At 39.8% G+C, this 25933-nt stretch overlaps 1 protein-coding gene across 1 annotated transcript in view; it reads right to left on the bottom strand.

Annotated features, from left to right (window-relative positions):
• LOC101859429 (triple functional domain protein) overlaps nt 1-25933 on the bottom strand; it is a 45224-nt gene that overhangs the window by 11568 nt on the left and 7723 nt on the right. The window contains exons 10-16 of the mRNA XM_013086336.2: nt 19780-20467; nt 6653-6876; nt 4433-4592; nt 3543-3758; nt 2322-2418; nt 1427-1585; nt 256-423 (exon numbers count right to left, since the gene is read on the bottom strand). Of these exons, the coding sequence (XP_012941790.2) occupies nt 256-423; nt 1427-1585; nt 2322-2418; nt 3543-3758; nt 4433-4592; nt 6653-6876; nt 19780-20467 (1712 nt within the window). The remainder of the gene's footprint in view (nt 1-255; nt 424-1426; nt 1586-2321; nt 2419-3542; nt 3759-4432; nt 4593-6652; nt 6877-19779; nt 20468-25933) is intronic.

Raw genomic sequence — 25933 nt, 5'->3', positions numbered from 1 at the left:
TCTTTCCTATTGAACATCTATCGTCCTTACCTCCCCTCCTTATTTTTTGAGTTTGTTACTCCCTTGTAACACCTCTAATCTTCCATACTTATATGACCTTATTGTGTTGCAAGTGCTGTAAAACTTGTACTAAAACTAAACTAAAGGTGACACTGTCCAAGAGGACCACTTGTCTAAGATAACCCCTCTCCTCATGAACAATGGGTGTTTCTCTTGAGACATGTTTGATTGTGCAATTACTTGACTGCAACTTACCATATTCACTGGGTATGGCCACATAGTTCGAAGACTTGCTTGGCTCACTGATGCCTATAGCGTTATTGGCGCTGACACGGAATTGGTAGGTAATGCCAGGTTCCAGGTCGCCAATGACTTGAGAAGTGTTGGGCACATAGGGGATGGCCAACTGCCAGGCTGTGGCACCTGGAAACATATATGATTTGTTAAAGTTAGCACGCCAATGTTATTATGTGGATGCAACACACATATTATTATTGTTTTAAACACATACCATTTTGAGGTGAAAAATGTCATATAGAGTCTATATATATACACAATTCATCAAAAATCAAAATATGTTACTATGACAAGAACATACACTTTTTCATTTATAACCTGCAAAAATTAAAATCCATCAAATTACAACCTATGATTTGTAGTTCTGTATGCATATGGGGAAAATTATGATGTGAGTTACCGGTCTTAACAACATATAAGGATGCTTACAGCTAAAATAATAAGTGACAAGTAACCTGTATGATTGATTATAGGAGTATGTGAGATAGATAGATAGATAGATAGACAGATAGAGAGATAGATTTTTAAAAAATAATTTAGTAGAGGGTTTTGCGGCGCAAGAAACTGCATAAGGTCATATGAGAGCCAAGGGGTGGGCGTCAACAGAGAACTCCTTACAGGGAATCAGACTTACTCTGCTCACCCCTCTAGCTTCAACAGCACAAGGTCTGCTTCGACTACCAAGGCACCCCGGAAATAGCAGGTCACAAGAGAGTGACAAACATACAAAAGAAGTAGAGGAAAATGACAATAGTAAGGATTAGGAAAGAAAAAGCAGCAATTCCCTGTTGCAGATCAGGCACAGTTATGAGCGTGACATGAGACAGACAGACAGACAGACAGACAGACAGACAGACAGACAGACAGACAGACAGACAGACGGAGAGAGAGAGAGAGAGAGAGAGAGAGAGAGAGAGAGAGAGAGAGAGAGAGAGAGAGAGAGAGAGAGAGAGAGAGAGAGAGAGAGAGAGAGAGAGAGAGAGAGAGAGAAGAGGTATTTATAGAGGGACATACAACAAGAAAAGACAGGCACACAAACACAGACAAAGACAGGCAGAGAGAATGACAAAGACAAAGAGGCACAAGGACAAATACAGACACATTGCCAGAGCACAGCAGCAGAACTCACCAGCCTCCCTGTACTCCACTGTGTAGCCCTGTATCTGTACAGGCACACCCGAGCTCATGGAGGCCATGGTCTGAGCGTTGACGGGCGGGGCCCACTCCAGGTGTACGGCCGTCCCCACCTGGTTCCTTATCACAGGCAGTCCGGGGGGCCCTGGCCGGTCTGAGGAAGGCATTTGACCATGAACACCAGATGTCAAATTCAGTCTCACAGAGGGCCAAACTCATAATACATTTTAGGTTCAACGCAGAACTGGACAAATACTCATTGAGCAGTGGAAGACTAACCCATTTTAAAGACTGATATGAATTAAAACAGATTTAAAAAATGTTTGCTCTTTTCTCATGTTTTCTACACCACCTGATCTTAAAGTAGGAAGGATCCAGCACCTAGTCTTCTCCAATAAGGACAAAAACATTCAGAGGACACGTGGAAGTTCCACACCTCAAAGCTTATATGGCGGTTCTAAAATTGAAGAGTGCAAGACCAGTCGGGCATCTGTCAGGGTAAAATTCAAAATTAATTCAAACTCAGAAATGAAACCACTCAAGTCAGCATAAATATCAAGAGTACCATTGAAAATGCCACGTGGTTACCTCTCAGGTAAAGGATAATTCTTCATCTCATGTAGATATAATGCTCAAATATGTAAAAATCAACTTCACTGTGAAAATCTTACAGTCAGTTACCCTTTGAGCTCTAGCAAAGGAACGCAGAAGATATTTGATGGAAGATCCTCACTACCCCACAATAATTTAATTTTTTTTAAAAACAACAAAACTTTCAAAATACACAAAAAACATTTCTGAACCTTTTGGAGACTTCACGCTATCTCCCTGTTAGTTAATGAAAAACAGTCTTTCCAGCAACCACCAACGGGAAAACGACAGTAACTCACCCAGTACAGACAGCATTGCTCGGGTGACGACAGTGCCGAGCTCACTGGTGGCCACACAAGAGTACTCTCCTGTGTCCGTGGTCGAGACATTCGACAGCTGAGAAACACCAGACAGAAAAAAACCCCCACACATTAGAACATGATCTTAGACAATTCATTTCATATGTATATGGAAAAAACAAGATCAAACACGCTTTCTAATAGTTTTAGTAAGAACACTTTGAACTTTGAGTAAAGAGAAGCACATCAACACAAAAATGGTCATCTAGTGCCGGGACACAGGCTGCTTTCATATCTTTGAATGGGATTTGGAAGACCAGATATCTCACTTCGAACAAAGCTGAGGATTTTCAATTCAAATGTGAAATCAGTCCTGTTGTATGGATGTGAGACATGGAATGCATCACAGACTTGCATAAAGAGGATCCAAGTTTTCTTGAACAAGTGTCTAAGAAAGTTACTGAGAACAGAGTCACCAACGAGGAAGTGTTAAGGAAAACAAAACAGATCCCAGTCAGAGATGAGGTAGGAAGAAAGTGATGACGATGGATTGGACATACTCTCAGGAAGTCAGGCAGCTGTTTTTTTTTGTTTTTGTAAAGTGTTTTACGGCGCTCGCAACTGCATAGGTCATATCAGCGCGCGGGACACACCTAATATTTTCAGTTGGTAGGAAATTTTGAATTTTGCCCGGGTGGCGGCCGAAGCCTACTCTTATCGATTTTAGACCACCAAGGGATCTTTAACGTGCGCAATTTGCACACGGGTCCTCCGAGATTTTTCGCCCTTGTCCGAGAAGGCTAGGTGTAGATCTTTCCTACCAGAAGATCAGGGGTGTGGCAGAAAGACAGCAGTAAGGAGGGGCCAAGGAGTAGCAGTAGAAAGGCTGCAGAGAGAGTCAGGAGCCCAGAGGAGGGGGCAAAGGAGGTGAGGGGGTGGGGGCAGAAAGTGGAAAGGAAAGCAGACAACAGAACATTGTTAGAGAGCAGGGAAGGATGTGAAAGGAGACAATTTTAGAGAAGAAAATTTTTTGGTCGCTACCCGGAATCGAACCCGGGACCTTTGAATGAGAGGCCAACACCTTAACCTCTAGGCCACGAGAGCCCCCTCAGGCAGCTGCATAACAAGGAAGGATAGATATGAACGATAGATGTTTGATAGGAAAGAAAAAGCAAACCACACCAGAGCACCCACCAACCACCCACTCACGAGATGACTCACCTGTAGGGTAGCCAGACCTTCCTCATTATACATCATCATGACCCGTGAACTGTGACCTATGACCTGTGAGTCCTGGTAGCGCCAGGTGACCAAAGGTCGAGGTCGGCCACACAAGCGACAGGTCAGTGTGGCGATATCTCCAGCCTGGACGGTCAGGCTGGTCAGTGGCTGTTGGACAATGGGAGGCACCTCCAGGCCCAGGTCAGGAGAGAGTAGCTGTTGAGAAACATAGGAGGAACACATTGGGATTGGTGGAAACCTTCTTGACTTTAATTACCAGCTCTCAAGACTTGTGTATGCAGGCTGAGGATAAAGACGGTTATAGGGACCACCAAGAGATCATTTTAGTTTTGTTTTTAGTTGGCATACTGTATTCCAGGGGTTTTATTTTAGGAGCACAACTTGAATTTACAATCTTCAATGAAATTCCTGAACTCAAGTCATTCCCAAAATGTTAAACGTGGCCCTTCTGTATTGGAAAACATGAATCTTAGCAAATCAGATTGTCAATTCAAACCATTCCTTAAAAATGAAATAGGCAAAACGAAAAAAAAAGTACACAAAAAAACCTTGGGGTACAGCATTTAGGAACAGGGCTTGGTGTTGGTAAAGAAAATTTTTACACCGCCTCAAACTGTGATAGGACTCTTTGGTAACCATAGGAACCATAACCTTTTCGAGACTTTTTGTTAAAAACATACTTCAAATTGGGAAGACCACATTTCATTCTAATACTATACACAATGCATGTTGCAGCAAGTTTTGTCAAATTTCCACTTGCAACATTTGAGGGACAAGTTTCCTCCATTGAGGGACAAAAGCCACATAAATAGCGTCACATGATGTCCCAACCTCAAAAACACAATGTCATGAAGGGCAACCAGACTTACCTTGACCCTGGGCTTGCCGTCCCGGCCCAATGATTTGGACTTTCTCTCCAGGCTGGTCATCCCATCCATGTCTCGTCGGTCGTGTGAGTCTGAGTCGTAGCGCTGAGGGGAGCGGAACATGGGCTTCTTGATCTTGAACATTTGCTTGGAGAATTTCCTGCTGTTTGGTGAACGAAGGAAGTCACATGAGCCACAGAGATAAAAGATTGGTTTTTTTTATGTTTTTAGTATAGTACGCATTTTACAGCACATACAGCACAATTAGATCATATCAGTAACAATGATTAAAAGTTTTACTAGAGAGTAACAATAAGAAAATGAGAAAGAGAGATAAGGATGATAGATGTTGGATAGGAAAGAAGGAAAAACAAAAAAAATACAAACATTTCTCTTCCTGTTAAGGAAATAAAACACCTGTCTTCTCAGTCTCAACACCTGCCAGTGAAATAAATGTTATTTCTTCATTAAGAATTAAGACGTATTTCAAGTCAGTAAGAACATTAAGCTTCAACATTGAGGAATCAAATAAGTAATTCATTGAGTAAAGAGAAACACATTGACACCTTAAAAGTAATTCAGTGCCAGGAAAAAGGAAGAAAGAGATGACAGAACCAACTGGGGGAGAGATAAAAAGTACTCTATTATTTCAAGTTTAGTCAGTTTTAGTAGGCCTACTAGTTTTACAGCACTCACAACACAAATAGATAAAAAAGTGCTGAAAATTATAGGTGTTATTACAGTACGGTAAAAAATTCGTGGCGCAACTTATTGTCAAATATCTCCTAAACTGATAAATATAGACTCTCCAGCTTTTGCATAATGATTTGTATCAATTAGTCATAACAGATTAAGATTTTTGTAAACATCCTTTGGCTGTATTCTAGAAAATTCCTCAATAATCACTAATAAAATATCCAAGTGGGTGATTTCTACAGATTTTAAAAGGTTTACAGAAGGGGCAAGTCTGCCATTTGTCTCTAATCATGACACTATCTTTATTGAACGTGTTTCGAGAACCTTTAGTGCAAAAGTGAGTTCACAATACAATAAATTTCTTGTAACAAGTTCTGCCTCTAAAAAGTGTCATTGGTGAGCTGTGACATAGGCCATAAGTGTACGCAAAATGTGTGTGAGGAGTGGGAAGTGCTGTGAACAATTCCATTTTCCCTGTGGCGGAGATTAACAGTATGTTATATAAATTTAATAATAATAATAATAATAATAATAATATATAACATTTATAGAGCGCATTTCCAAAAAAGTAGCTCAGTGCGCATTGGAATACCCATTTTTCAAAAACCTTTCTTACTACTTCCTTTCTTCTCATGCAATAGACATTAATGCACACACACACACACACACACACACACACACACACACACACACACACACACACACACAAACACACACACACACACAGACTATTTTCATCCAGACATAGGAACAGAACAACTATAATGAAAAATAATGTTAAAAGCTTATGAATGATAGGCCTGTAGGAACAGAAAATGTGTAAGGTGTCTTTTGAAGCTATCAAGTGTTTTTATTTGTCTTAGTTTCATGGGTAATCTGTTCCACATAAATGGACCAAGATATGAGAAAGATCTCTCTCCATATGATTTGTATGATTTTACAGGTGTCACAAGTAGGGTGTTATCGTTTGATGATCCTAGGTTTCTCCCTGGCTTATAAATACTAATAAGTTCTTGTAGATAAAAAGGAGCAGTTTTATTTACACATTTGAAACACATGACGCAGATTCTAAATATTATTCTTTCTTTTACAGGGAGCCAATTCAGTTCTTTTAATAATGGAGTGACATGGTCTCGTTTTTTAGATCTTGTTATCAGTCTAGCAGCATTGTTTTAAATTTAAGAAGAAAAGTTTCTTAACTTATTCTTAATTGTTGTGGAAAAATATGATTAAGTTAAGACAAATTGATACAAACTGTGGTGCAAATTATGGGCGACATTGATTCACCTGTTAAAGAGATATTTAATGATAAGTTGTGCTAAAAATGTTTCACTTGCTATAGAGAGTAACATACAAAGAAAAGGAGGAGACGTAAGGACAAAAGATGTGTATAGGAAGGAAGGAGCAAACGACACCACAAAGCAAGACTAACAGATGACAGAAGCAACAGGAGGAGCGAGAAAAATTATTTTTTTAAAAATCAGGTTTCCACAAGTAAAAAAAAATAAACTTATCAAGAGCACATACTTGAGACTGCCCTCTCCATCTCTGGGTCCAATGATGTGACTGGGCACCCATCCCTCGGCTGCGGGAGAGTTGTGATTGGCCGGTCTGTGGACCAGGTACATGTTCTGGTGGTTCATGTTGAGGATCTGCACCAGTTCCCCTTTGTTGACGGTCACCTCATCCTCCTTGATAGCTTGGTAGTCAAACAGGATGCGGGCGCTTGTCAGAGGGGTCTCCACTATCGGCTGCCCGTCGGAGGGGAGGGGGGAGACAGGGTGGGGGGAAAATGACATGAATGATAATCAGAAGATAAGGACAGCAGAGAGAACTCTTTTCTAAAAATTATGAATGTTTTACACTTCAATCCACAAAATTTAGATCAATTATAAGGAGGCCGTCTTTGACTCTGAGTAGGGTCAACCTGGCCTGAGTGAGACACAACATCCCAGAGGACAGACCAATGTACTCCATGAAAATCTTTCCCACTTGGGAACTGAACTCACATCTTCTGTGTGTGATGGCAAAGAGCCCAACCACTACACCACAGATGCTAGTGTTTAAAATCAGTGAAACGATTGTCAATAACTCAGAGAGGAGAAAGCTTCTTTAAATGTTATCCACTATTGGTGGGGTCCAAATAAAGTGAAAGTTGCAAAACAATACAGATTAGAAATGGTTTTGAGGCTGAGTCAGTCACATTGGTCATAATATGTTCGTTCATCAGCTGTTTACAACTGGAAAGGGTATAATTCTGTACGACATTGATTGGATCCAGACTTTCTCACCATAAACACCAAGAGCACAGTACTGTTCTCTAGTAATTGTAAATATTTGTAAGTGTTTTACGCCTCCATAGACACAATTTAGATCACTAGGGAGGCATGCTATTTCAGGCTTGAGTCTTCTTTGCGCAACCACAAACAGCCTAACAACTAAACCACAGAAGCCAGTATATGGTTCTTTTGTCTGACAAAAGCTTACAAACAATGAAATTGAAGACATAGATCTCGTTGAGTCTTACCAAAAATACTTTGTCCCTTGTTCTCTGAAGAAGACAACACTGCAAATACAAACCGCCTGGCTTGCTTAATGCCCTGTCAACCTCCAATGTGTAGTACATGCAGTCATCGGGAGAACCCCTCAGCTTTCAAAGTTCCATCAGCATCCAAAACAATTGGTCACATGATGTCAGCATCACAGGACATGCTATATGCTATCGCTGCATGGTTATGTTTGCCCAGTCATTTCTATTACTTCCAAGAGTCAGACCGAAGACCACCAAAGGTCTCCTTTCTTTTTCTTTAACTCCATCACCCTAACAACACCAACAGGACCTTCATCATCATTGTCATCCTCATCACCCTCATCATCATCATTATCATCATCATCATCAAAGCATCCCCAACCTTAGTATAATTATCAAAACTACATTTTCATAAACATTTATGCTCGGTATCATCACACTATGTATCTTGAATGTTAGGCTGCAGAATGAGAACGTGTGTACCAGGACCAGTGCATGCATGCTTGCACCGACAGAATTTTTTGTATGACTGAGTGAGCATGCATCAGGGTGTTACTAAGTGTGAGTAGTAGTAGTATGGACGTGAGCACGTGTGAAGTTGGCTGAAGTTACTTATTGTGCAGTCAAAAATTCGTGGCACAACTTATTGTCAAATATCTCCTACACTATAAAATAATAACTCTTCAGCTTTTGCACAGTGACTTGTATCAATTTGTCTTTTCAGATCAATATTTTTGTAAACACCTGCAAGCTCTATTCTAGAAAATTACTTAATAGATAGGCCTACTGCCAAGATATCCCAGTGGTTGGTTTATACTGAGTTTAAAAGGAACAGCTGGGACAATATTGCTTTTAAAAGCAAGTCTGTCATTTTTTTCTAATCGCGAGATTATCTTTATTGAATGTATGTTTTGTGAACTTTTTGAGCAAAAAAGTGTTCGCTATAAAGTTAATTTCTTATAACAAGTTTTGTGATTTTAAAATTTAGCCTCAATTGTTGTGGAGAAATATGATTAAGTTAAGACAAATTGTCTGAAACTGCTGTGCAAAGTATGGGTGACAATGACTAAACCATTACAAAGATATTTAAGGATAAGTGGCACCACGAATTTTTTACCACACTACAGATGGGTGGAGGTTTAGATGGGTGGTGACAACTGAGATTATCAGCAGGATGACAAAGCTCTGCAAGCGACTCGTCGGAGCGGTATTCTATTATAGGTCTAGACAATTTTCCCAGAACTGGACGCTATCTTTTTTCATCTTGTTACTTAAAGCAAGTTGTTAAAACTTTGTTTTTGGAAATGGATGGAAAGCAAGCAAATGCCAAAAGTTAATGGCAGCAAGACGAACAGCAAGCATACATTATGTCAAATCAACCGTGATAAATCTCTCTCTCTTTCTTATTCTTTCTCTTTCTCACTCTCAATCGCTTTCACTCTAAGATTTACTCTCTCTCTCACACACACACACACACACACACTCACACAATCGACATCAACATCACACAATAGAGGGCAGAGAGATTAACACATAGCACAAGGACCTCATAATGTGGCTACCATTATTACCTCATCCCTACATTGACTCTGCCTCGTCTTTAGTGATACGCTGTACTATGACATCATTTCTGTAAGTTCTTCCCACCATTGCGAAGTCTATAAAGTCTACATAATAATATGAGGTCTATTTCATCACATTTGACCTTTAATTGTCAAAAAAGTCAACACAGTGTTAACATTTTGAAATCTGTGACCGAAGTCTACTAATTATATTATAATATTAAGTGAACCTTGTTCTCTTTGACACATCCACTCCATCACAGTAATTTGAGGTGATTTAAAAAAAATAAATGAAAGTTCCTCTTGAATATCCTATTTTGATGAATGCTCCATTTAGAAAAGTCACTCAAAGGGGCAGTTCATTCCACTTCATCAGCTCAGTACCCCAAAGTATGACCTGACAGTCTACAGCCTTTTTCGAAACGGTCAAAGTTAGGGATAGTGACTACTTAGGAAACCTTTTCTGCATTGATATGGTCAGCAAATTCTACTTAGTCATGATAGATATGGGTTTGACAACCCCCTTCATCTTCAGTGTTATTCTAAAGACAGGACCTCTGCTGTAACTTCCATTTCAATTAGGACCAAATAGACAATAATGATAGATTACATTTTTAGAGCGCTCTGGAGAGAAAAAAGAAATCTCAAATCACCTAATTTCAAAATCAGTCCGATGTGGATTTGAATGAGGACTGCCACACAGAAGTCCAATACACTACCTTCTGGATTGTCTCGTCATAATGAAGTCATACTGTGTGCATGAATAAAGCAATGCATTGCACGTTTGGAAAAGGTTGAAATGAGGACATTAAGCTTGGAATAGTTGGAAGGCAGCAAAAGCAAATCTACACAAGTACTGGCGAGCCACAAAGGAACTGCAAATGAAATATAATATGTAAGCGGAGGTAGCCATAAATAAAAATTTGTGGAGTGGTGCCTGGTATGGGTAAGCACGAGTTCAAGTTAAGTACAATTGTTCCATTGAAAATTTATGCCACAAACCTTTTTTTAGGACTAAATTTATACATGTTATGGACTATTTCCATCAACCTTCATGTCTATGGCGGAGCTACTAGGCACAGCGTTATGCCTCAAAACTTGTATTACTATAACTCTATATCTTTAGATTAATCCAGAGTTCACAATTAAATAATGCATTTTTAGTAATTTAGCTGAAGCTAGGGGTCACTGACCAGAACGTAGGCCCCTCAGTTGATCATTATAATATGTCTACAAATCAAAGCAAAAAAAAAAAAAGAATAAATTATACCTTGCACTTTTTCTGGATATCAAGAACAGTGACTGGATATCTGCCTCTTAAAGGGGTCATTAATTAAACTTAGAATTGAACCATCGGATTACCAAAACAAAGACACCACCAAGTGTTTGCACCACAAAAAAATAGAGGCATAATATGTATATTTAACATAAAAACAAGGGGACTCTTCCCACCTCATTCCTGAATACTACTTCTAACAATTGAGAAGCCAATTGGCTAAAAAAAAAACAATCTTGAGCTTTTTAGACCCCATGAAAATGTGTTAGCAGACTCTAAATTTACGGACCATATGGTTTAAGGACCATTTGTATCACAACTATTTTAATAATTTAATATCCGGAACTTTTGAAAAGGGGTACAGGTGGATTGATAGATATGAAAGAGCTTGGAATGCAGAAGATCAGAGGACATAGCGGTAAGAGTACAAAGCAATTAATTGTCTGACCCCCTTTAAAAAAGCATCAGAAACACTTCATGAGTGAAAGATAGAATCTTGGCGTTTGATAGTAGAGGATACTGGGATGGAAGGAAGACAATGACATTCCAGAGAAGGGATAGTTCATCAAACTAGTAGTGCCTGTAGACTGTACATATTCACTGCTATCATCATCTTAGCCCAATCATTTGTGTTTTCGGTGGTACTTAATTAAAGCTAAAATCTCTAGTCTCTAGTCTGAATCTGCATCTGCAAGGCATACTTCTAGAAGCAAATTGAAAAATAAGAGCAGTAAAGGGTTAGCCACAAATGCAAAGCAAAGATATTTATTGAATTGTAAAAGATGAAATGAATGAAGACACTGAACTCAAGATGCATGGTTGTTAGTAATGGGTTCACAGCAAACACAGCTAGAGCAGCATGCATGTGGCCAAAATGACACGAGCCCGGAGAACAGGGCGTGACTGTTTGGTGGACCTCTTCGTTTTCCTGTCAGCTCAAAAGTAGTTCAAAGTACAATCATCAACGCGAACAACTACTCTATCACTCCATTTGGCTAAAATCATGAAATAGTACATATTCAATGATTGCAATTAATAAAACAGACAAAGTTAAGTATGGTGTCTTGCAGATGACACTATCTTTGTGACCCTGTATATATATAATATGCATGTCGTATTCTGTGCATGTATGTATGTGCGAGAATGCGCACATATGCTTGCTCGTGTGTAGAGGCTTGCAGTTCAAACAGTGCTAGAGGACGCACCAAAAGTTTCCAAAGTAGGGGAGATAAACACAAGAACATGCCTGAAAGATGTATTCATACATATCTTACTCCACCAGTTTTGTAAGAGTAGGCCAGTCAAGTCTCACGCAAGAGATCAAAATGTACATCAACAACAATCCCCTCGAAACTCTTGATTTAGATGAAGGTATGGAAACTATTTTCTCCAAAACATGTCTACCTCCCCCGAAATATGGAAACTTTTGGATGCTTTCTTGATCCATGTCTCAGAGAGCATGGCAACACGACTTGTCTCCTTCATCAGTGATACTGGACATCGCTGTACCGCTCGTTGCTCCTTAGAAAATGTAGCAGCATCCAGCATTCTGGCTCTGGAACACAGCTCTTCATTAGTCCAGTCCAAACTAGTCATAGAGAACAGCTATTTATTAATTAGAAATTCGTTTACTTCGGACCTGTTCCAATCTACCCATCTCAGCTCCTCGGTGTAAAGTAAAATGTGTTGAAAGAGGCATTAATATTTTCATTTTCATCCTTCTGTCTGACTTGATTTTAAGAACTAAATAATGTGATCCTGTGTATTTCATTTAGGTGCACAATTTAACCTCACTTTAAGGATTCAAAGTATTTGAAACACTTCAGTTATGACAGGACTATTTAGTAACTTGGGCAGTCCAATATTATTTACAGCACACTTCCAAATTGGTCACATACAAAAACCATATGAAAACAGTGCACCTGTTCATATTGCCACTTGTGGTAGATCAAAACAAATCTCTTCCATAGCATTCCGGTACATCAAAGTATTGGCTGTAGTCTGTAGCAGTTGAGGTCTAAGGACCACCCCATCAGTCCCAGCTAAGCCTAACAAAAGAGCTGGTAGTCTACATCAACACAAACGTTGACAAAAAAACATTCTTTCATTTCCCAATTCTTGAAAAACATATCTTTCTTTGAAAAAAAAAAATGCACAAGTTTACATACAACAACTTGGCGTCCGTGTAGGTGTCATGTTGTCAGACATTTTTGTTGAAATTTCCTTGAGGTTTTCCTATTGTCCAGCCACCTTGTCGTAAAAGACAAGCCATATCCACAAGATGCCCTAGTAGTCAATTTAACTCCTTTGCCTAAACAGGCATATTATGGCTAGAAATCATTCCTAATTGTAGAATTTTGAAATTCGACTATTTTCCAGAGAAAATTCACTCCAAACGACTGATACATCTAGAAACTGTGCAAGCAACAAATTAATCCACTTACACAATCAACCACTTGAGTGTCTGAACTTTACTTTCAGTTGGGAATCAAACTAACGGTCCTAAAATATGAGAACGTCTAAGCTCTTCCAGCTGAAAAACCTGATTCATACATTATTTAGGGCATAGACCTAAATCCTTGAAACAGGTGAAAATATTTTTTTCTATAGTCTGTGGCTTGAAATTGTTTCCAGGAATCCAAGAGGAAACTATTGTGGACAATGAGCACCTGTCTGGTAAATGTTTCTCAAAAATAAATTTTTAAAGCGATATCACACAGTTCCCTACCAGCCCAGAAGAACTTAACCAAACCTAGACACAACTAAACAAAAACAGTAAGACTTTAAGACAAATTAAAGCTGAAAAATTTAGAACAAAATAAAAGAACAAAATTCCATAGCAACCGGGATCTTTGTATATAACTTAGGTATGGCACTGCACAACATAAGATATGATAAAGTAACAAAGGAGAAATTATTAGATTTCAAAGTATCAGACAGACTTTATTCAGATTTGAGATAGAACATTAGCACATTTGAATTGGAGAAACAAGTGGAAAAACAAAAACAAAATTCCCAACAAAACAAACAACTGAATAGTCCCGTCAAAGAATAAATATGACAAAAACAGGTTCAAAGCTCACTTTCAGACACTGAAGAAACAATATGGAACAAAAAGCCAGCCATTGTTTCTCCTTCTGTACAAATGCTCAATTTGCTACATTCTCCTCACTAAAAAAAAAAAATCTTTGTTCTTCGCATTTCCCATGCATCTCCTTCAAAAACAACAGGAAAGAGTATAAATATGTACACGACAGTACATGATTAGGTAGAATTCATAAAGGGAGGAGATTTTCTTTCTGTACACTTACACAAAGATTATTTCAGACAACTGAAAAAACAAAACAGAACAACCAAGATTTAACAAAATATGTTTACAAGATCAGTTCATACAGGAGAAACAAGTAATTGTTGAAACTAGAAAAACAACATAACTATAGTTTGATGTAACAAAGCGCTGAAGCACAGCTTGAATTAGTACATGGACTTGTGCACTCAAGTCCAAATCACGATAATGCATTGTAATTCAAATCAACGTCAGTTGGACAACATACAACGCAGAGACAGACACAGGCTGAGAGAGAGAAGGAGGGGGGGGGAGAGATAACAAGAGAGAGAGAGAGATAGAGAGAGGGAGAGGGAGAGGGAGAGGGAGAGGGAGAGAGAGAGAGAGAGAGAGAGAGAGAGAGAGAGAGAGAGAGAGAGAGAGGGAGGGAAGGAGTAGGGTAGAAAAAGAAAAAGAAATGGAAAATAGTGTCAGAAAGAGAAAAGTTTTAAGAGTGGCAAAGGAACAGGGGATATAGTAATAGACTTTATAGTAATTATGATATTGAAGACCTCAGCTGTGCGCCCCACATTACGAGAGGTACCATGGGTCTCTCAAACAGCTTTATTCTATGTCAAGATTCTTTTTCCCCCCTCACCTCCTCTCTCTTTGCATCTGACTTGTTCAGATCTACTTGCTTACAAGACACAGAAGTTAGTTACAAGATTTCACTTTTACTTTCAAGTCGATCTCTGTCTGTCTCTGTCTGTCGCACACACACACACACACACACACACGCACACATGCACACACGCACACACACACATTCACACAAATCCAAAAGATTTGCTTCCAAAATATGGACACCATTCAAAACGAATTCACCCAATCAAACCACGACAGACTGTAGGCCTGTCTTCTCCTAGTCCAACTCATACACATAAATATCATAAAGCGAAAGTCGATGCAATCATTCACGACAATATCTCTGTAAACCGTCACGACAACATCTTTATAAACCGTATCTGCTTTGACCGACTGACCTAGGCATTTGCATGAGGCAGCTACGGTAGGCTGAGACAGCGTCCTGCTAGGTAGAACAGAAAACGGAACTCTTTCGTCCCGTACAGCAGGGGTGCCAACTGGCTACGGGAAAAAAGTCCTAAACTTTTCGGTCCCCCATGGAAACGCGCACGTGCAGGGACTCAGAACTTACGGATTATATCGTCCCTGTGGCAAGAAATCCATTCAAGTCCAATTTGATGAATCTTTTATTTTTATTTTTACACCCTCCCAAAGCTTGACCAAAGAGGCAACTTTTAACATAACCAAAATGTAGTTCAATGCTATGGTCAAGACAGAAAATTTCTGGCTTTTCATGAGCCCTGATAGGAATAACTACAAAAACTCATTTTTGTCTTTAGTGTAAAAAGTACATTTACTCAAACGGACTTAAGTGAATGGCTTTCGACACTAATGATGCTGTCTAATACCACTTGTATCAAGACGATTTTATATCATGAAATATCCGGATAATTCAAGATATCCGGATTATCGGATTTATCCGGAAAATCAGCATGTCTTGTCCAGTAGAGAGTGACAAGTTATCCGTTCTGTAAGAGTTATGACCATTACCGTTGAGCATCAGGAGTAATCTACAGCCAACAGCAAAGTAATCTACAGCCAACAGCAAAGTGGTCCTTTCAATATCAAAGGTTAGGATGAGTATACGCGCACGCAAACACACACTTACATACACAAACACGCCCATACACAAACGCACATGCTCCTGCATTGGCACACAAAACACACACACACACACACACATATATATATATATATATATATATATATATATATATATATATACATATACACAAAATACGAACACATGTACAAACACACACACACACACACACACACACTAAACAAGGACGAAAATGTAGACACACAGTCATTGTCTACGACAGTGTCCCCCAACCTACGGTTGTAAACCAATCTTATGGCAACAAACCAAACCTATCAGGTTGACCAAGGGGTGAGCATGAGGGGTGAGAAACGGATTCTGTTCAATTTATTGCTGAACCAAACATCTCGTGAGTCGACAGGCCTAAATTCTTCAACTAAACTTCATTGTTAATAACTATTACACCATTATTAATAATATTATAGTCATTATTATAGTTAATATTGAAGCTCCACCTTCTACAGAACCAAGCAGGTCATTCTACAGGCCAGTCAGGCTGGCTTCTTTTAAGTAAGGTCAAGCGAACAAAGAAGGCAAAAAAAAAAAAGAGTGGGAATCGTAGGCCCCTATTTCAACTTGAACGCTTTTGGGTAATGCGTAGTAATTAATACATGTGTACTGCGAGAGGACAAGCACGTTCAACGGTTTTGTGAAGCTATGAGCCAGCTGTGCGGAGACAGGGCTTGGCAGTATAGACACTTGCTAGTAATGAATTATTCGTCATTCACAAAGAGGCTGGAAAACATACATTCCCCCCCCCCCCCCCCCACCTGCCCAAGCAACAAAACGAATACTTTGTCAGCTCTCGCCAACAGCGCACAACTTTACAATAGAATAAATATGTATGACCCCCTAGAGTTTAGATTAGCACAAAGCTTTTGATACAGTGGCAAAACAATGATGGCAATGACAGTGTAGTTTTAGCAAACATGACAGTCCCGTGACCCGGACGGTTATTGAGGGCCACATAAAGGGGAGAACAAAATGTTAATGTCGTTAAAAAATCAAAACAGTGGGCTGAACTGACTGAAGCCAGAGTATGTATGGAAGAATGGAAATGTACACACATGCATCTATTTCAACAGAAATCGTGATCGTTTCGTTACCTCTCTTACAAACACATACACACGAACCCAGACACAGACAGAAATACATAAACATACACATAAACACACAAACACATAATAAATCTATAACAAAGTAATACACTGAAATGCTACAGGTGGGATATGTTCTGCTTTTTTCCCATGAATAGACGGGGTGACTTTAAAAATTTAAAAAATTAATAAATATTAATAATTTTTAAAAAAACAAAAAAAAACACGTTCAATGAGGGGAGCCATCCATATCGTGATCTTCACCTATAAATAATACGTAAAAAAAGAAAATGTGGCGCCGAATTACAAATAGGAGGGTTTTAACCAAAATCACGGATGGACTTTTCGTTGTTATTGTTGACAGAAAATTGCCAGACAATGAGTTTTCAATGCGTAGTCCTTAAGTGGTACTGCTGTTCTGACAAATGAGTGCGTAGGTTGGCAAAAAGATGTGACAGAGCATCTTCGTAGTTTCAACTATTCGTTACCTCCGAATTACAAAGTTTTATCTGATATTTTTAGTCGTTTTGAGTTATTAGGACCAAGTGGCCAGAAAACAAATGCTCGATCTGCTCTATCAAACTAGTAAAAATGTTCCGAGTCGTCAAGATATTCAAAGAATTGCATTCGGAAAAGCTTGACATACTGTGGAACTAAAAAATTTGGACCTCATATTTCTCAAAATTAGGCATTGAGCAGTTAAATTAGAACTTGGTAGTTCTGAGGTAGGTCTCGGAATTAAAAGAGCAACCTTCCACACTACGAAAATACTGGCCGGGGTGGGGGGGTCTCAAGTAATTCTACATCTTTCAGCCAGCTCTGAAAGAAAACCCGACAAATACTCTATTCAAATACAATGTTCAGGTTTACTACTGCTATAAAAGATAACAAATTGCCTATCAAAACACCTATCGCCACTCCTCGCACAGCTGTGTTCATTTCCACTAGCAATTGCACACCTTGGCTCCGACGAAGTTCTGGCAGTAAGGAGCATAGTGGAGATATTACAGGACAAAGAATGGAGATCATAACACAAAAAAATATTTTTTAAAAAGTCAAATGAAAATAGGAACAATTAAAAAACCCAACAACTGCCAAAAAAGATAAAATAAATAAATGAATAAATAATTGGTACAGACTGAACAGTAGCACTATGAAAGCCATCAAGGCAGACGTGTTTGACATTGGGGTGCCTAATGTTCCATAAATTATGCTCAGCCACAATACAATTAGACAGATAACCCACAATGTTAAGTCTCAAACATGTATTGGCACCGAACTCTTTCGATGTAATACAGTCACCACTCTCTCAAATTGCCACACAACTGTTCACTACTCCCATATGGAGCAACAGAAATGCCACAACTCTTTCAAGAAGTCACACAATTGTCCTTCTACTTTCATGCAGCCGCACATAACTATTCCTCTACTCTCATGTAGCCACAGAAATGCCACAATACTCTCATATCGCCACATATTCATAGCTACTTCCATGTAACCACACACAACTGTTCCTCTACTCTCATGTGGCCACGCAAACACCAAACTATTTGGAACTTAGCCCCACCACTTTAACTGTACCCTCACACAACCATACACACATTTCTCACACATAGCCATACACTATTCACACATCGCCACACACACACTTCTCACACATAACCATACACTATTCACACATCGCCACACACACACTTCTCACACATAGCCATACACTATTCACACATCACCATACACGCACTTCTCACACATAACCATACACTATTCACACATCGCCACACACACACTTCTCACACATGGCCATACACTACAATCCTTCTCTCATGTGGCCACATTGTTCTTTCACAAAGCCAGGTACAGTCTCCGTGGAGTCATCGTAGCCACGAGTCCTGCCACTGGCATGCAATGTAACCAGGCATTTTCTCATGAAATATCAAATGAACTGAGCTGTGAGGTTGCTCTCAGCTCTGTCCGGAAATCAGCAGGAAATCAATCTGCATACGCTCCCCACTAACATGTGAAATAACACTTGATCTTCAGAAATGACAAATACGTTATTACAACTCCCATTACAAGCACACTCTTTTATCAAGTTCCAATTCAACTTATGAAAATACTGACAGGAAAAAGGAAGAGATCCGCTCAGCGCTGAAAACACTGAACCGAGAGGAGACAACTAATTTAGCAAAATGCACGTATATTCCAAAAAAGTAATGCATGCGAACGGACATAAGTCGTACATAGGCAAGCAGTAGTTCTCACAGTCATAACAAAAAGGGGGAATTAATCATAACAAACAAACGAAAGAAACAGAGCTGAGTGGTTTACATAGTCATTGTTCGTGATCGTGAAATGTTCGTTAATACCCCCGTCTCAATCAGGATGAACATAGAGTAGAAGAGAATGTTATTAAAAGAATAATAAATTGTAATAACACTAAGATATGACACTATGATATTCTCTGGAACTCATGAAACATAAAATTGTAGAATGAACATAATATATTAATTTGAAAATCTCACTCGCTGGATATCGGTCCACTTTCATTACTCAATTAATATCCTAGAGATGAACACTCGAAATGAAGTCCTCTCAAGAATTTATGCCTGCATCCATCCACTACACAAAACTGCTTTCACAAATCAAAGTCTTGTCATCTCAACTAGTTTTCCAATATGTTTGTTTGAAAACTACTCATCTATACGTCGTAGATTGCAACGGTGAAATGTAGAGAACAAAACAGAATGAAAAACGACTTATGTGTTCCCTGGTGTATCCCACTTGTCTCTGACTCAAGTGACAGCTGATCACTCACGGGTAGGGGGCGTGGCCGTCACTTGACCAGGAGGGAGGGTGAGTGCTCCGGGGCAACGTATGAACTCAGTGAAGATTGCAAGGTATGAAACTAGGACAGGGGCATACGGGGAGTCGGACGAGCAGCCGAACCAACCAACCATGTCTACCATCAGAGGATGGTGCACTAACGAATGCAGCAAACTAAGGTATGAACAAACGAACGAGCCAGGAACTCCTGTGAGGCGAGAGGGCGGCAACTGATATATGTACACACACACGCACACACACACACGCACACACAAATAGATGGATAGATATATACTTTTTTGCATTCAAAGTTACCTCCTCTTTCCATCACGAGGTCACATTGCGTCCACTTACCCGTGTCGTGGAGGAAGGAGGAAGAGAAGATGCTGCTGTAGCTGCTGCTGCCGCTGCGGTTGCAGACGCTGCTGCAGTAGTGGCCTCGTCTGAAGATTCTGGAGTGGCCGTCCTTCCTTCCGAATTGCCTCCGTCTGTGAGATTTATGGCTGATGGGTCTAGCCCGCCGGTGGAGGTGCTGGGTGACTGGGGCGAGGTGCCATCTGCCATTTTGCCGGCGTCACTTGACTTTGACTTGCGGCCCAGAGTGTTGCGGAACCCGTCAAAGATGGTCTTCCGAGGTTTGGGCGAGCTAGAGCCGGCCGCGGCCTCCACGGAGACAGGGGCGGCAGCGGAGGAGCCTTTCCGCCATCCCGCGTCACTGGCCGTGTTCCGCACAAAATCTTTGCTGGCCTCGAGCGGTGAGTTGGGACATGAGGCTTTTCCTACAGATGAGGACGCCGACATGTCCCCCGGCCCACCCCCATCCTGGCCTTCGCCAGAAGACTCTGAATTGAGCGGGCCCGGCACCGATTTGCAGCGATCACTTTTACTTTTGGACGCTGCTCCAAAGACTGTGTCCGATTTTGTTTTGGTGGCAACAGATTTGGACGGGCTCAGGTTGTGAGCGCGGTTCAGTGGATGAGACTGAGTTTTTCTCAGCGACGAGTCCGATGGACCAGAGCTGTTGCTGAAGTCCGGCGTCGATCTGTCAGACAAGGCAAAGACGATTGGATGTAGTCAGACACACGCACACAGGCACACCCCGCACACAGTAAAAGGTAAAAGACAACTGGATCTTAGCAGATCCATACACAGACAACTGGATATTGCCAGATACACACACGCAGGCATGCACAACGTACACACGCAGGGATGAAAGAAACAATGGTAAAAAATGGCGCCGTGCTAAATAGAGTTTGTAATTCAAAGACACAGGGATAACTCAATACATTCTTCTAATACTGGGAAAAGACAAAGACAAAGTCAAGCTGGTTCAAAGAGAACAGACAGTGACTGTTACCATACAACTACAGAACAACTGAGCACTATAAAAACAATATGTAAATGCTGATACATCCCAGCGGTGTCAACTAAGCCTTAAGTAATGTCAGCCTTGCCCACCATTAAACTTTCAAGCCAATTCAAATATCTTGACATAAAAACAAATGCAGCAGTGATTCAAAAGTTTATAACATGGCTTAGCCGATATAGCAAGAACATGATCCCTCTTGTTAAACCTCTGAGATGACAACATTCTAAGAAATTCAAGTTAAAAAAAAAAAAGTAGATAAGTAGAAAAAGAAAAACTGAAATTCACCAGATATGGCTTTCCCTGCTTCACACCCTAACTTCTAATGGCCCCAGAGACCATACTCACTCTGTACAAGGTGACAGATTATGAATCTGTCTTGAGCCAAAGTCTACTCCCTAGAGAGTAAACAGATAATTCTACACTGGTGCTACCTTTCACAATGCGCTGTGTTGTTATGTATTGACCCCGCCCCTCCTTTTCACTTTTACACAAACCTATAGTGTTGTTACCTTTGACAAAGAAACGAGATCTAGAGGGAAAAAAAAACAACCACAAAAGGTAAGGGATATCAAGTAGCTAAAGTAGCTAAATGCCAACCAAGAAAATCAAGGATATTCGTGATTTCTGAAACACCCACAAATATAAATTTTATTGTAAAGGCTACATTTTGTAGGTTACATTGTTTCCACTCACACCCCCATGGTCCTGGGTTTTTCCTGTCAACTTCCCTTTACAAATTAAATACCTGTTCCTTACGGACTGTCCTCAACACAAGCCGTATCTGACACTACAAGATCAGGGACAAAAGACAACATGGGGGGTCAAATTTGACGAGACATATTGGGCCGCATTTGGCAGGACAACAAAGACTATATTGTACGCAACAAAGACAACATGTGGGGTGACAGTACATGCGTTAGAAACATATGGGTTTGACACAACACTGGTCCCAGTTGACATGACAATACACACATGATTAGACACGACAAAGGTTGGAAGGGGGGGGGGAGAGGATATGAACAAGCATGGGCTTCATTCCATATTAACGCCAGTGGAAACATTCTACAAGGCAACACAGATGGGATCTCTAATATAACAAAAACTATGCTCACGAGACCAGGGATACATCTCGTATAGCAGTGTGGTCATATTTAACAAGACAACAGGGGTCACAAGGGACACAACAACACAGGCCACCTGTGACATCAACACACGAGCCTCATTTGCAACGACAAAATGGGCCTTATCTAAAATTTCAACAGTGGCAACATTTCCCAGGACACCATAGGCTACATTGAAAAGGACAGTACAAACAACATTTAACTTAAAACTAAGGGCTTAATGAACCATAACAGCATGGACCACAGGTGAAACCGTATGAAAGGCCGTATTTAACTCGACAAGATGGGATGTATTTTATAAGGTAGAACAGATCACTTTGGACACAACAATTCAGATTATGGCTGAAGGGGTCATTGTTGAAAGAATACTGCACATCAATTCATCGTCAAATACTGACGGATAAACTTTTATAAATATTACTTTTATTAAAATTTCAATTCCATTGCGAAAAAGGAAAACGAATGGCAGTTTTTTCCTGTGTATCAGAATGTATCGAGATTAGAAAAGCATATAGAAATTATTCTTCAAATCTGGTTGTTTTGAGTAGACCTGAATTCAGAAACAGGTACATATTTAATGGATGATTTCAAAGTATCTCTTATTTTGGTTACCTTTGTTCTCTAAATAGTTCTGAGATTGAGTTGACAGCAATCTGTTCCATTAAAATACTATAAAAAAAAAAAAACAACCACTTTGTATCGTGACCAAATCTAGCAAAGAAACTTGCCATAACTAAATAACTTTTAAAAATGGAGGAATGTTGTGAATACAACATGTCATAAAATGATTGAGAAAAATTTAGCAAATAGAAACACTTGACAACACACTGGAAAAACAAATCATGATGCAAAACTGAAACCCGGACATGAACCGACTCAAGCAAAAAACTATTCATACATACATACACGAGAGAACAATGAGAAAGAAATGCACTTCAAATGAAACAGTACAAACCAAAATGAGAGATGAAAGCATACACAGACACGCCCGGCTACAACGACACCAGTGGGAGCCATCAGCACGAAGGTTAACAAAGGAGCGCTCACTACAGACGCCAACATTAATATATGTCTACACACTCACACACACACACAACACACACTCACGCGCACACACACACGCACGCACCCATTCACTAAGTCATACGCATGTGAACGCCTCTATTGCATAGATTATGAGGGTATCATTGCAGCAAAAAATACATTTAATTAATTGATAGTATTGATCTCAAGTATTCCATCCTGAAACATTTGCCCGCTTTTGGCTACATCACAGAGTTTATGTCAGTTGGCGAAAATCCTGTCTCCTTGATAACATCAAACACAATATCCATCCTCCTTTCATCGAAGAACAACAATATTACACTTTCCACAAATGCATGAGCTACACTGGAAAACACAACAGATCTCCCTTAAGGCAAATTGTGATCACCGGCAGATCTGATTCCTGAAGCTCTGAGATCTATTGTGTACGGTTGGTTGGTTGGTTGGTTGGTAGGTAGGTAGTTTGGTGGTTGGTAGGTAGGTAGGTAGGTAGGTTGGTTGGATGGTTGGTTGGTTGGTTGGAACACAGACTGCTCAAAGATTGTTTTTTTTCCCATTAAACCTTAGTTTGCTGCATGACGATTGCTATGGTTAGTGCACTCGGCAGACTGAATATGTAATGCCCCTTCACTCAGAGTGTGTGATCTGTTGCTCTAGGCCTGTGCTAGCGCGAGGACCGGAGTCTCGGGGGGAGAGAGAACATGCTACCACGGCCGGCTAAGGATGACACAGGGCTAGAGCCTCAACTGAAAAAACAACAAAATCTTCACAGGTCAAGCTGCTATCACAGCGAAACAGGACACGCACGAAGAAAGAGAGAGAGAGAGAGAGAGAGAGAGAGAGAGAGAGAGAGAGAGAGAGAGAGAGAGAGAGAGAACAACAGAAAAATGACCACACTTACACATTCATGTATGTATACAACGACCACACATACAAGTGTATATATAATATGTACATATATACATATTATGTATGTTTACATATATATATATATATATATATATATACATACATGTACACAGCTTGAACACAGCCACTGGTACGAGAAAACAGACCGGTGGGTGAGGTGCGTGCACACACACACAAACACACACCCACACCCAAAGTCACCAACAACAACAGGTATTGACGGACGAACTAACAAACACAGGAGACATGGCAACTGAAAGGCCTTACGACGGGAAAACTGTAACAAACACATGGACAAGACCAGGGAAACAAAATAATGAAATTGCAGTCACAGACACACAAACAGACAGGACGCCAAAGTAGGCAAAGACAACAAAAATACAAAGGAAATAATGCAATGACAAACATTTCACGGTAGGACTAAGGGAGCCAGGGAAATCTAAAATGGTGTTTGTCTCACAGAACTACGGTCACCCTTAAACCCTTTTTATTATTATTATTTTTTTAAAATATTTTTTTTTTGCTTAAATTCTTGACGCGGAGTGTTGTAAAATTATATCCTGGGGGTCATTTCAAGGTAATAACAGATTTTACGGACAGTAGCAAAGGACTGCTTATCAGTTTCAGCTTTTTGGCAATAATTTTTTTAAACTTTTGAGACAGTGCTTGCCAATTCAAAATTAAATGATGAGTTGTCTTGATTAAAATCCTAAATAAAAATGGAAGTTAACCCCAAAACACACTGACTTCTCTTCTTATTAGCTTCCACAGGGAATAATATAACCATGGAAGGTCAGAACGGCAGAAGTTTGGATTGACATAGGGCAGAATGGGAAAACACTTGAATTTGGGCCTCAGATAAAGTAAAAAGAAACCCAGCTCTGGCTCCCGAAGTCTTCATGAAAAACAATAAGCTCAAGGTCATGCAACACTTATAGTAAGGAAACAGTCACAACAAAAAAGAAACTAAGGGTAAAAATATTATTATAATAATGGTAATGGAAAGAAAAAAAAAGAAAAAATAATAGTTACATCAATCATCATTATCATATACTTTTTGTTATTATATAAATAACATAAAATTTGAATATTGTTTTGACAACAGCAATAACAAAACAAAGTTAGACCTAGATTAATTGTATACATGATGAAAACTTCCTCATTAATTATCATTAGCTTTAAAAAATCTGATATTATTACACCCCCCCCCACCCCGCAAAAAAGGGAAACAATCAACCCTTATCAGACGCACAAAAAAAGAGGACAAAACAAAGGACATATTTGCGGAGAGAAGTAAAAAACAAAAAACAGGCAAATTTCATTCACAAATTAGAAAGAGCTAATAGATAACATCCTGAGACCATGCCAAAAAAACCACGAGGACACCCATAGAGAGCTAAAACATCTTGCCAACACACAAGTAGAAAAAGATAAACACCCCCAAAGGTTCTGAATTTAACGAAGAACAAACTAGAAAATGAGACATTACAAAGTCTTTACAGACTCAAAAAGGGCTCAAATCCACTGGAAAAAGAATAATGTACGGACAATCCTGATCCAAACATGAATATGGTTTACTGAAAACAAGAACACTGATAGTTGGAGTAAATATCTAAAAAAGTAATGAGATACAACAGAATTCAACCTCGTGCTCCGAATACACAGGAAAAGAGAAACAGAAAATCACTTTTTTTTCTTTTAAACTTTGGAAGAGCACTCATACCTGGAAGGAATAAGGTCGGTAATAAAAGAGTCTTCACAAAGCATCATTAAAAATATAATTTCCTGACTGGGGGGGTGGGGGGAGAAAATGGTGAAATGGTACATGTTTAACGCTCCTGTCAATACTGTTAGGTTATTTAAGAGGTGGGACCTCCGAGTTTAACGTCCATCTCTGAAAAGACGAAGCCAAGTCGGAATTTCGTGTAAAGTGCCAAGGACACAACGTCAGACCGAGCAGAGGCTCAAACCCCCAAACCCATAATCTCACAATTACGAGTCGGGTAGCCTAACCGCTAGGCTACCGACGCCGCTGGGGGAGGGCGGGGGCAAGAGAGAGAGAGAG

This window comes from Aplysia californica, unplaced genomic scaffold (assembly GCF_000002075.1).
Source record: "Aplysia californica isolate F4 #8 unplaced genomic scaffold, AplCal3.0 scaffold00456, whole genome shotgun sequence".
In the NCBI taxonomy this organism is placed as follows: Eukaryota; Metazoa; Mollusca; class Gastropoda; order Aplysiida; family Aplysiidae; genus Aplysia; species Aplysia californica.
Note: the sequence above shows the minus strand (reverse complement) of the source record. Positions and strands in the feature narration are given on the sequence as shown.